This window comes from Ursus americanus, chromosome 24, assembly GCF_024610735.1.
Source record: "Ursus americanus isolate L20-20 chromosome 24, mUrsAme1.1.p, whole genome shotgun sequence".
Taxonomy (NCBI): Eukaryota; Metazoa; Chordata; class Mammalia; order Carnivora; family Ursidae; genus Ursus; species Ursus americanus.
In genome coordinates this window covers 37,475,991-37,488,648 of record NC_142150.1, presented here as the reverse complement: position 1 = coordinate 37,488,648, position 12,658 = coordinate 37,475,991, and the positions used below count along the sequence as shown (strand labels likewise).

General features: G+C 53.1%; 1 protein-coding gene across 1 annotated transcript in view; it reads left to right on the top strand.

Moving 5' to 3' along the window:
* Positions 1–12,658, top strand: part of DDB1 (damage specific DNA binding protein 1) — a 30,122-nt gene extending 17,464 nt beyond the window's left edge. Inside the window, exons 18-27 of the mRNA XM_045786797.2 lie at positions 41–152; positions 978–1,101; positions 1,485–1,649; positions 2,359–2,453; positions 8,699–8,869; positions 9,244–9,353; positions 9,619–9,788; positions 10,012–10,114; positions 11,120–11,243; positions 11,845–12,658. Coding sequence (XP_045642753.1) covers positions 41–152; positions 978–1,101; positions 1,485–1,649; positions 2,359–2,453; positions 8,699–8,869; positions 9,244–9,353; positions 9,619–9,788; positions 10,012–10,114; positions 11,120–11,243; positions 11,845–11,928 — 1,258 coding nt within the window. The 3' untranslated portion in view covers positions 11,929–12,658. The remainder of the gene's footprint in view (positions 1–40; positions 153–977; positions 1,102–1,484; positions 1,650–2,358; positions 2,454–8,698; positions 8,870–9,243; positions 9,354–9,618; positions 9,789–10,011; positions 10,115–11,119; positions 11,244–11,844) is intronic.

Genomic DNA, 12,658 nt, shown 5'->3' with positions numbered 1-12,658 from the left:
AGACCTGTCCTGAGAGGCACTGTTCACACTTGGTCCCCAGGAAGATCTGCTATCAGGAAGTGTCCCAGTGCTTCGGGGTCCTCTCCAGCCGGATCGAAGTCCAGGACACGAGTGGTGGCACAACGGCCCTGAGGCCCAGTGCCAGCACCCAGGTGAGGGCACAGACAAAGATGGCGTTCGAGCAGGGCTGGCAAACTGTTCTGGAAAGGATCATATAATAGGTATGGCTTTGTCAGCCATTGGGAAACAACTCCGGTTGGCCATTACAAAAGCAGCCATAGACAACAGGTGGGATAGTTGGGTTCCAGTCATACTTTATTTGTAAACACAGGCAGCGAGTTGGCTTCGGCCCGCCTTTGGAGAGTTGGGAAGAATTTGGGATAAGTGTGGCAGCCAATGATTGCTACTTTGTAGCCTTGCAGGAGAATAATTCTCTTTCATCATCAGTTTGGACACTTTGTAGGGTATGTGTAATTGGGACAGCATAGCCTTATAGGTTAAGAGGTGGGATTTGGAGTCTGACAACTGGCCTCAAGGTTAGTCGCTAGCTGTGTGACCTTGGGCAAATCTAAACTTCTTTCCCTAATCCAGAATATACAGTCTTTACACTTCGCTTTTTATTTCATGTGCTCCCCGTGCTTCCCGTTGAGAGAGATGGAGTCTGTCCCCTTCTGAGGCTGCCTTTGTCCCTCGTTAGCTTTGTTTGATTGACTTGGCGTCATTGCTTTAATGGTCATTAGTAGCCCTTAGAGTCTTCTGTCTTGGACTGCTGCGTCAATTTGTATGCAGATTTTGGCTCTTCATGCTCAGTCTACTATCCTCCAGAACTCTCTTGAGGCTCTGCTTGAGCTGCCAACCTTGAGCTTTCCTCATTCAGACTCGGCTTTTGTTCCCCGATTGTGGCTGAGCCCTTCACCCAGAGGCTCCCAGCAGCTGGTCTGCTTTTGAGAGGGGGTGTGTGTGTTCTCTGTGCCCAGGCCCTGTCCAGCAGCGTCAGCTCTAGCAAGCTGTTCTCCAGCAGCACGGCGCCACATGAGACCTCCTTTGGGGAAGAGGTGGAGGTGCACAATCTCCTCATCATTGACCAGCACACCTTCGAAGGTGCAGATGAGCTCTTTCTGTCGTTTTCGTGCCCACGTCCTCCCTGAACTAGCCTGTTCTGGGCTCTGATAAATTCCACAGTTTGATAGACCTTGTGACAGACCATCCTGGGAGGAGTCGAAGGGAGGGGTGGGACCTCAGGGTCGGCCAGGAGTCCAGCGTGCTGGGCCGCCTCCTGGTAGCGCGGGCTGGTGAGGGCCGGACAGGTGAGGAGACAAAGAGCAGGGCTCCACCGGGCTTGGACCTGGGCTGGGGGCCCCCCGGAGAGCAGGGTTACACGTGTGTGTGTGTGTGTGTGTGTGTGTGTGTGTGTGTGCGCGCGCGCGCGCGCGCGTGCGCGCATGGGGGTCAGCAGCCAGTCACACCTCCGGCTCTCCTTCCAGTGCTTCATGCCCACCAGTTTCTTCAGAATGAGTATGCCCTCAGCCTGGTCTCCTGCAAGTTGGGCAAAGACCCCAACACGTACTTCATCGTGGGCACGGCCATGGTGTATCCTGAAGAGGCGGAGCCCAAGCAGGGTCGAATCGTGGTCTTTCAGTATTCTGACGGTAAGTGGGCACAGCCCCAGCTTTGGAGAGATTTGAAATTCTGGGTAACTAACAGATCTTTTTAGTTTCAGAGCTTTCGTTAAGCGGTGGAAGAGCTTGGGTTAATTGCCGTGACACGGGACTCTCTGTTCCTTCCGCTCAAGCTGCTGACGGTCTCAATGAGTTCTGGGGGAGGGGAGCGAGCAGACACACAAGTAAACTCTGGCTTGTGTTTCTTGCTTTTCTACTCTTTGAAAGGAAGACGAGGGGAGAGGTGAACTATGGGTTGGAGAATCTAGTGGCCAGGATCAGAGGAATCCTAGATTTGCTTCCCACTTGGTTGCTCAGCGATGTAGGTCCTGTTTCCAGCTTGAGCACTTCGTGTTCATATCCGTCTCTTCTCATTTCCCCTGTGCAAAATGGTTCTGAAGACTCACTGGCAGCCCCCAAATCTCCGCTCAGATGGCTGAGACGGAATCCGGTCTCCAGCTTGAGAGTTGGAGCCGCAGTCTGGGGGGAGGCAGACCTTGGACACAGTCTGCAGTCCCTGCATGTTCTGGTGGGGCTTGTGGTTGTGGTGGTGGTTAATCCCAGTAGACACGGACTCTTTCCTGCATTCAGATGGGTGGATTGGGAGCAGGATTCAAGCCAGAGGGGAAATCAGGCTTCTTTTGATGAGTGAAAGTGTGGGCTTATAAAGGAGACTCAGAGACTGTCTTTCTCCCCTCAGGAAAACTACAGACCGTGGCTGAGAAGGAAGTGAAAGGAGCCGTGTACTCTATGGTGGAATTTAATGGGAAGCTATTAGCCAGCATCAACAGCACGGTGAGGCCTGCACCACTTGGTGTCGCGCCCTAGGTTGCACACCATTGTTTACAGAGCATGTCTCCTTTGTTTCCTGAGGCCACGTATGTGTCAGATTTTAAGAATGACAGTGGTGGGAATGGAGGGTGGAGCTGGGAGTCCGGGGAGCTCAGGTTGGCCCAGGTGTTAGCCTTGGTTATGGAAGACCCTCCCCTGCAAACCCGATCCTAAGTACTGTGGGTATTGAGGAAAGGGTGAGAGCCACGTCCCCTGTACTCCTGAGTGTGTCATGGCGGGGGACTGCTTCATCCATATGGAACGAGGTGGGCCAAACCACTTGTCCTAAGTATATCCCTGAAACACTGGTCCCAGGAAAGTCTGCTTCTCTTCTGCCGTGATTCCTCCTCCCTTGCAAAAAAGTTTTAAAAAGTTTCGTAGTCAAATACGTTTAGGAAATAGCGTGTCCTCCATTCCCTCTTGGCGGTCCCCAGCACATCGTGGGATGTTCAAAGTGCTGAGAGGTCTGGGAGTAAGCAAGCATCAGTTAAGTACTCTAAATCGAGGCTTTTCATTAGTTGTGTTTGTTTACAACCAATTCATTGAACACTCGTATGCCGGGTGCTGTTTAGGTGTTGAGACATGAGTGTGGAAAAAATGGACAAAAAGCTGCGCTCCGGGGCTTAGGAGCAAATAGCACACGTATGTTCTCAAGATGGTGAGAAATAAAAATGGGGCAGGGACTGGAGGAGTGTCACGAGGAGTGCAGGGTGGGGATGGCTGTTCCGTCACAGGGTCAGGGCGTCCTGCTGATACCATGACTTCTGGGCAGGTTCCTGAGGGAAGGGAGGGAGACGCCAAGGGCGAGGAGTCGGAAGTGGGACGGTCCTGCTGTCTGCGTGGGAGCGAGCTGGAGGGTGCAGGGAGGTGGTCAGGGGCAGCCAGGGGACTGAATGTACCAGCTGTTTAAGGACTTTGAGTTTTAATTCTGAGGATGATGGAAACTTCTGGAGGGTTTGAGCAAATGTTTGGCTGTGATTGGACTTCAGTCTTGGAAAGATCACTTTACACCTTGGAATGGCTGGAGGGGCCAAAGGACAGAAGTGTGACATCGGTGAGGCTCTGGTGGTAACACAGACAGCAGCCTCTGGGCGCTGGGAACATGGTGCTGCTGGAGGAGGTGAGGCGCAGTCCGCTTCTGTGCATATGAGCACGGAGAGGCTTTGTGCTGCACAGATGAGGGGTGAGGGGGGGAATAAAGGGCCAAGAGTTTGGCCTGAGCAGCAGGAAGGGAGTTTTGGCCTTTTACTGATGGGGTAAGACTGAGTAGAGCAAGTTTGGAAGGTAAAGGGAAACGTTTCTTTGCTCAAAACACTTGTGACACGGCATGTGTGGGGTTTTTGTCCCCACACCAACCAGTTTTCTGATTCCTGACACCAACTGGGTGTGCTCGAATTTAATTCGGTTCTGACCCTGGCTACCTGGAGTTGGTGGCAGATGTCGCAGGTTAAGTGCTCAGTCCCACAAGACTGTCCTCACCTCAGACGTCACCCCAAGCAGTGGGGCTCCAGGGTACCCAGACTGCTGTCCAACATGGCTACAAAGTTGGGTTCCCACAGCCCCCTCTCAGGTTTGATAACTTGCTAAAACAACTCACGAACTCAAGGAAACGTTTACTTACATTTACTGACTTATCGTAAAGGGTACACACGAATAGCCAGATGAACATCGAGTGAGGTCCACAGGGGTCCTGAGTGCGGGGGCTTCTGTCCTCGTGGAGTTGAGGCATGCCATCCTCCCAGCGTGTGGGTGTCTTCACCAACCCGAGAGCTCTCTGAACCTGAACTCGAGGGATTTTTATGGAGGCTCTGTCAACACAGGCCTGATCGAGCATTAACTGAATCTCTGGCCTCTCCCTTCCCCGGAGGATGGGGGAGGAGGGGACAGGTCCAGGCTTCTAATCATGGTGACCAGCCCACATCCTGCACTATCGAGGAACCACCAAGAGCCACCTCATCAGAACAGAGGACTGCTATCACCCAGGGAATTCCAGGGGATTGCAATAGGAGCTCTGGGTTAGGAACTGGGGGCAGAGGGGCGCCTGGGTGGCACAGCGGTTAAGCGTCTGCCTTCGGCTCAGGGCGTGATCCCGGCATTCCGGGATCGAGCCCCGCATCAGGCTCCTCTGCTATGAGCCTGCTTCTTCCTCTCCCACTCCCCCTGCTTGTGTTCCCTCTCTCGCTGGCTGTCTCTCTCTGTCGAATAAATAAATAAAATCTTTAAAAAAAAAAGGAACTGGGGGCAGAGACCAAATGTATCTTTCTTAGTAGGTCCCAGGGGGGAAACCAGAGGCCTGATTTTGGACACGGTGTCGGTCGTTTCAGTGTGTCATGTTTCAGTAGTGGGGGTGAGTGAAGATGTCAAGGTGGTCCCTGGATGAGAGCATTGGAATCCAGGCAAGGGTTGGGCTGGGGACTGGCAGGCCGGCTGTTACAACATAACGTTTAATGCCAGCGGTCTGGGTGGGGTGGCCTAAGCTCACCCGTGCGCTGAGAGCGGGTAGAGGAGAGATGGGAAGGCTGAGCCCTGGGACCCTCCCGCTTTTAAAAGTTGGAGTGATGAGGAAGATTGTGCCAAACGGAGAAGGGGTGACGAGTGAAGTAGGAGAGGAACCAAGAGAGAAAACTTCTGGGAGCTACAGGAAGAAGGCATTTCAGGTAGGAGGGAGTTGGTAAGTGGCAGGTGCTGCCCGAAGTCAGGTAACGTAAGGCAGCGGGGAAGGTGTGCTGCCCTTGGCCAGAGCCCCTTTGCGCGAGTGGTGGGGTGGAAAGCTGATAGAAGGGGGTTTGATCAGGACTGGGAGGAGAGGACCACTAGCATTAGAAAACATTCTCGGGGAGTTTTGCGGTGAAGGAGGAGAGAGGTATGGGGTGACTACAGGGGGTGGCAGGACAAGAGAGTTGTTAGCTTTTCAAGCGTGGACACACAGCTGCCTGTTTCTGTGCCAATGAGAATGGTCCCTCAGAGAGGAGGTGCCAGAGCCGTGGTTTTTTTTTTTTTTTTTTAAGATTTATTTATTTATTCATTAGACAGAGACAGCGAGCAAGAGAGAGAACACAAGCAGGGGGAGTGGGAGAGGAAGAAGCAGGCTCCTAGTGGAGGAGCCTGATGTGGGGCTCGATCCCAGAACGCCGGGATCACTCCCTGAGCCGAAGGCAGGTACTTAACGACTGTGCCACCCAGGCACCCCTCAGAGCCATGTTTTTGAACAGACTGATGGGAGGTGGGACCCAGTACTCCGTGTGGGCCTCTGACGGCAGAAGCCCTGGAGGTCCTCTCCTGGTTGTGTCTGCCCTCTGTGAAGGAGCTGAGAGGAAGGGTGGAAGCGGAGGTGGTAGAGATCTGAGGAGGTATGGCTCCTTGTTTCAGGACCTGGAGTGTAACGGACCGGGAAAGTATCCAGTTACTGGGAAGTCCAGGGAGCTCACTGTCGTGAGTGGTCTCGAAGGTCAAGCTATCCATTGTGTTTCTTCAGCTTTCATTAAAGACTAGATTCATGCCAGAGTCTGCTTATGTCTGGTGAGCAGGATCAAGACAGAGAGGGCAGTGGGGTTGAGAATCTGCGAGGCTTATGGTGAGGGACTCGGAGCATCTGAGAAACAGTGAAACTGAGGACACAAGATTCTGGGGTTATTTTTAATGACAGGCTCTGATAGGTGACGGCTGGATGGACAAGATAACGCGGGGGTAAAGGGGGTCAAGAAAGGAAAGAGGTTGGTAGTGGGTCTTCTCTTTGAATGTAGAAGTCACCAAGAATAACAGGAAGGTTGTGGGGGAGAACGTGGCAGGGTGGGGGTGTGCATGGCTGCTCTGGGGCTTGCGGGGCTGGCAGAGTCTGGTAGGGCGAGCTTCGGGACTGGCATATTAGTGAAGAAGGCAAGATGGAAGTGGGAAAGGGCTGGCAAGAAGTGCACGGAGGGCTGTCTTTCTTCTAGTCCTAGCTGTACAGGGACAGTGGCAGGGAGAAGCTGAGGGGGCCTGGGGTCCTTGTGAAAGAGTCACGCTTGGGTTAGAGAACGGGGATGGCCAGAGCAGAGGATGCCAGTGACTGTGCTCCAGCAGGGGCAGAGCCCGTGCTCAGGAGTTGGGAGGGTTGGGCGCGAGGTTGGGTAGGGAGGTGTCTAGGCCATTGCTGTCTAATGGAAACACCATAGGAGCCACAGGTGTGATTTTAGTCTTTCTTGTCGCCATGCGAATAAAAGGGAAAGGCAGATGAGATTGACTTTAGGAATGTATTTTATTTAACGCAGTAAAGCTAACTATTATTTCCGGGGCGCCTGGGGGGCACAGCGGTTGGGCGTCTGCCTTCGGCTCAGGGCGTGATCCCAGCATTGTGGGATCGAGCCCCACATCGGGCTCCTCCGCTATGAGCCTGCTTCTTCCTCTCCCAGTCCCCCTGCTTGTGTCCCCTCTCTCGCTGGCTGTCTCTATCTCTGTCAAATAAATAAATAAAATCTTAAAAAAAAAAAAAAGCTAACTATTATTTCAACATGTGATCAATACAAAAATTATTAGGAGATGTTTTGTAGGTATATTTCATACCAAGACTTCAAAATCTGATTTATATTTTATACTCACAGCATGTCTCAGTTTGGGCTAGCCACATTTCAGGTGTGTTTTTTGCTTTCTCGTTTTTTTTAAAGCTTCATTTATTTGAGAGAGAGAGAGAGCGCGCACTTGGGCATGCACAAGCAGAAAAGGGCAGAGGGAGAGAGAGAATCCCAAGGACTCTCTGTGCCGAGTGTGGGGCCCGACATGGGGCTCAATCCCAGGATCCTGAGATTGCAACCTGAGCCGAAACCGAGAGTTGAATGCTCTACTGACTGTGCGAGCCAGGCGCCCCTTTTTATTTATTTATTTTAAAGATGTATATGAGAGAGAACGTGCATGTGAGCTGGGGGAGGGGCAGAGGGAGAGGGAAGGGGGGGGAGAGAGAATCTCAAGCAGACTCCCTGCTGAGCACAGAGCCTGAAGCCGGGCTCCATCCCATGACCTGAGATCGTGACCTGAGCGGAAATCAAGAGCTGGATGCTTAACTGGCTGAGCCACCCAAGCGCCCACCATTCAGGTGTTCTGTAGCCACGTGTGGCTGGTGGCTGCCATATTAGGCAGCAGAGATGTAGAGTCTGTTGGGTTAAGAGTGGGCATCTTAGGTTTTTGGTAGTGTCTTACCTTGGCCTTGACTGTCTCCATAGCAGATAGGCTGAGAGTGTGGAGTGGAGGGGTAGTGGGTGTAGCCAATAGCACATGGAACATTTGGCCCCATTTTCACTCCACTCTTAGGCTGGGCTTAACAAACATGGGGGGCTCTGGACACCCTTGACCCTGCCAGTGGAGGTGTGGTAGCCAATGTAATTGTCATGCATAATTCTTGGAGGACACCCCTTTGGAGCTCGGGTTCTTTACACAACCCTGAGAAATCATGGCTTGATACATTCTGCCCAGGAGTTCCTGTGTGTGCGGAAGCCATGGGTGGGACCACCGGGATCCTGAAGGGTCTGCCAGGGCAGGCTTCTCCAGGGAGTTGAGTCTGTCTTCCTCTGACTGGATATCTGTCTATCTGCTGATTGTAAAGCATCTTCGTTCGTTTGGAGGTGTGGTCGTAACTGAAGAAACATTCAGAGGAGAAGACAGAAAGGGGGGAGAACCCTTTGCTAGAGGGGTGGCCACCAACTCTAGTGCTTGAAGAGTCCTTTAGTTATTTAACGATGTTTCTGTTGGAATTTCCATTCCATTTTCTCTACTTATTGGGTTCACGTCAGAATGTTCTGGAAGTGTAGCTTTTGAGAAGGGCTCAGAAAAGATGGTTCATTGGGAGGTGATCTTGTTCCTTTCTGATCAGGAAACTGGAGATGGATCTTCTTTTCTGAGAAATATTTCTCTAGGTCAGTTATCAGCCTTCAGTCATGAGAAATCCATCTTTTGTTGTGTCCTTAGTATTATTTGCGTCCCTGTCTGTTAATATTTTTACACTGACTCGTTTTTTATGTAAAGGGAAACTTTGTGTTACCAGTTTGATGTGCTTGCTCTATTTTCATATTTCATAAATATATCATGCCAAAATAATGCAGATACCACAGCAAACCACGTCACATCCCGTGCTGCACTTTGGGAAATGGTGCTGCAGATGAAGGATGGAGGAGGGGGACAGCGGTCAGTCCGAGAGGATCTGGCCGCTCGGGTTGAGAGAAACGAGATGTCCTTCCCAGGTGCGGCTCTATGAGTGGACAACAGAAAAGGAGCTGCGCACCGAGTGCAATCACTACAACAACATCATGGCGCTCTACCTGAAGACCAAGGGCGACTTCATCCTGGTGGGCGACCTGATGCGCTCAGTGCTGCTGCTTGCCTACAAGCCCATGGAGGGGAACTTTGAAGAGGTAGTCGGGGGGACGGGGGCAGACTTCTCACTTAGGATGTGGCCCTGCAAGTGTTTCTCTGGTGGTGAGGGGCAGTCGAGCCCAGTGGGGGCAGCAGGTTTTCCCTGGAGCACACATTCTGCACTGATGAGCTATTTTCAGAGACCCCTGTCCCCCAGCTTGAATCTGAGTAGGCCCCATTTTTGGCCAACTGCAGCCAAATGGGATGTGGGCCAGAGATCGGGGGATAGACTCCCTGTGGAGTGGCGGTTGTGAAACACGGGGCTGCGTCTTCCTCAGGGCAGGCTCTCGACTTCCGACCCAAGGCCAGTCCCAGACCTGGCTTCCGGGCAACTGCTAATTATATTTTCTTGTCGTACCTTATCCATTTTAAGATCGCTCGAGATTTTAATCCCAACTGGATGAGTGCTGTGGAAATCTTGGATGATGACAATTTCCTGGGGGCCGAAAATGCCTTTAACTTGTTTGTGTGTCAGAAGGATAGGTGAGTGGCGGTGCGGCGGGGGCAGGGCCCTGGGTCTGGTGACGAGGGCCTTGGGTCCTCTCTCAGGCAGGGGTGCTCCTCTTCACGGAGGTGGAGTTCTCTCACGAGGGAGTCCAGGCCACAACAGTCAGCCTCTCAGACCGGCCCCGCCGCTCTGGGCTCACCAGGGAGGCTGAGCACGTGGCGTCCAGTGCATTCCGGCCCTTGCGGGGCCTCGTGGGGGGCCAGGAGGTGCGGGGCATGAGTTTCTCACACTGCCTTTCAGTGCCGCCACCACCGACGAGGAGCGGCAGCACCTCCAGGAGGTGGGTCTCTTCCACCTGGGCGAATTCGTCAACGTCTTTTGCCACGGCTCTCTGGTCATGCAGAATCTGGGCGAGACCTCCACCCCCACACAGGGCTCGGTGCTCTTCGGCACGGTCAACGGCATGATTGGTAAGGCTAGCCCCTGCGGGGCGCCCTCCCACCCAGGCCCCTTTCCTCAGCCCACCGTCCTAGGGGACAGGGGAGAGCAGCTGGAACCACCTTGGAGTTCGCTAGCAGAGGCTCCGCGGAGGTCCCTCCCCGCACTGCTTGCCCAGCCTGCCCTTGGCAGAGGGCGCGTGCCGGGGGCCGCGCTGCAGCTGTCTGCAGCTCCTGGCTCCCTTTGCTGCCTCAGGGCTGGTGACCTCGCTGTCCGAGAGCTGGTACAACCTCCTGTTGGACATGCAGAATCGACTCAATAAAGTCATCAAGAGTGTGGGCAAGATCGAGCACTCCTTATATCCTTCCCAGAGGCACGTCCCAGCACAGGTAGACCGCCGTGTTACCCTAAGCTGCTTCTGGAAACTGCGGTCCGTTTAGGTAGTGTCTTGACTAGCTTCTTGTGGGGAACAGGCTTTTGTGCTGTTTTTTGTTTTTTATTTTATTTTTTAAAGATTTTATTTATTTATTGGACAGAGAAAGACACAGCGAGAGAAGGAACCCCAGCAGGGGCGTTGGGAGAGGGAGAAGCAGGCTTCCCACTGAGCAGGGAGCCTAATGCGGGGCTCAATCCCAGGACTCTGAGATCATGACCTGAGCCAAAGGCAGACACTTAACGACTGAGCCACCCAGGCGCCCCTGTGCTGTTTCTTAAATACACTTTTTCTCATGGAAAAATTCAAACACACGCTAGTGGAGAGAATAATACAGTGAATCCCCATGTACCGTCACCCAGCTTACCTGGTTCATCTGGGAGATGTAGGCTTGTGTTCTTGAAACGGTCTACCTCTGGTCTTTCTGGCCTTATGTGTCAAACAGGAAGTTTAGATGACCACGGTAGGAACATACTTTCGGAGATCTTGGGGATAGCAGGGTCTGAGAACCCTCAGAGAGAGGCTAGCGGAAGAGGAGGGGAAAAGTGAAGAAGCCCGAAACTCCAGAAGCCCAGGGATCAGCCCCCTGGGAAACCCGGGATCCAAGTATTTCTGGACATCTGCTTGTCCCAGAAGACGGAAAGGGTCCTCCCCAGGCAGGAGGTGGGAGGCTAAGCAGTGTCTGATCTGTAGTTCTAAAACCATTGTCTTGAAGATCATCCCAGTTGAGAATCATTAGATTGGGTAATAATTCTATCTAATAATGTCTTTCAGTTCCAAAACTGTCCAAAAAGCAATGTGATTTTTAGTTGAAAATGTGTCCTGTTCTCATCCTGATGATTGCTTTAGACTGTGGTCTGTGCAGAGGTGGGGGGGACCGAGAGTAAGGCTGTTTGCAGATATCACACATTCCTTGACTCACTTGTCCACCTGGAGATCTTTTCATACTGAACGAAAGACAGAACCAGCCACGGGCTTCATCGATGGAGACTTGATTGAGAGTTTCCTGGACATCAGCAGGCCCAAGATGCAGGAGGTTGTGGCAAACCTACAGGTGAGCTGTGCAGTGTTTGGCCCTGGGCTTGTGACCCGAGTCCACGGCGGGGCCGGGTGTGCTGGAGAGCTTCGGAGCGCCGGGTGCCTCCCGCCTCGATCCCCAAGTCCTGGTGGCCCTTCTTAAGTAGTTTCCTTCCCCTGTGGGAAGGTGGAGTCTGAGGGCAAGGGGATGTAGCTGAGGGCATGGCGCTGTACTAGGAGCTTTGCCCGTGGGACCTCTGTGCTGCAGCAGCGAGGCCATGTGTGGGACCTCTGGCAGCCCATGGATGGCAGGCACAGGGATCAGGTCAGGATCCTGCAGGGAAGAGAAGTGTCCACAGTGTGGAGTTTTGGGGTATTGCTCGCTGGAGATGGTGCCTCTGGGGAACATCCTGGAAGGGAGAGAGATGTATGCCAGGTGGTGGCCTCCGAACCAGCTCTGCCATCAGTAGACCTTGCTGACTTGGACCTTTCAGGAGAGGGGTGTGGGTTTCTGATGAGACCTTCCTCCTTGCCATGGCAGTCGTCGGGCCAGGTGCCTCTTGCTGTGACTGTCCCCTTCCTCTGGGGAGGGAGAGCGCCCTCGTGGCCCTCACAGCCCTCCCCCTTCCTCCTTGCAGTATGATGATGGCAGCGGGATGAAGCGAGAGGCCACGGCAGACGACCTCATCAAGGTTGTGGAGGAGCTGACGCGGATCCATTAGTCCAGGGCTGGGAGCCCCTTTTCCAGGCCCTCCCCGAAGGCTTTGCTCTCCTGCCCTGCTCCCCTCCCCCACCATTGTCTTCTTGGCCATGGGAAGCCTTTCCCTAAGCCAGCTGTCCCAGAAGCCACAGTCTACCTGTGTGGAAATGGGGATCTCTTTGAACTAAAACCAGTTCACTGGAGACCTGGGAATGGGGTGAAGGTGGAATATTTTCTCCCTGGATTTTTACCAGTCCCAGAAGATTCCAACCATCACTCTGGACACCAGGCCTTGATTGGTGTTGCCAGTTGTCCTCCTTCCAGGGAGGGATTTTGCAGCTCTTGGGCTGAAAGGAAGCTCTGTGTGTGTGCTGTGTGTGTGTGTATGTGTGTGTGTGTGTGTGTGTGTGTGTATCTCACACTCATGCATTGTCTTCTGCTATCTTTTTATTTAGGTTGGGGGTGCGGGAGGCTGTGGGTAGGGGGGAAGAGGGGCGGGACGGGTTCATTGTCTCTGAAGTGAGAGCTTCCTTTTGCTTTCTCTGTTGCCTGAGAGCTTTGGGTCTGGAGGCCTGACCACCAGGCTGTGAGGTGCCCGAGTCTAAAACCTGGAGATGGTGGGTGATACCCAAGCCACCACAGCCTTTTTGTCTCTGAGGAACTGCCGCCTTCAGAGAGAAGGAGGTGGGGGGCCGTGAATTGGTTGTTAGTTTCTGAGTTTTACCAAATAAAGTAGAATCTAAGAAGAAAGA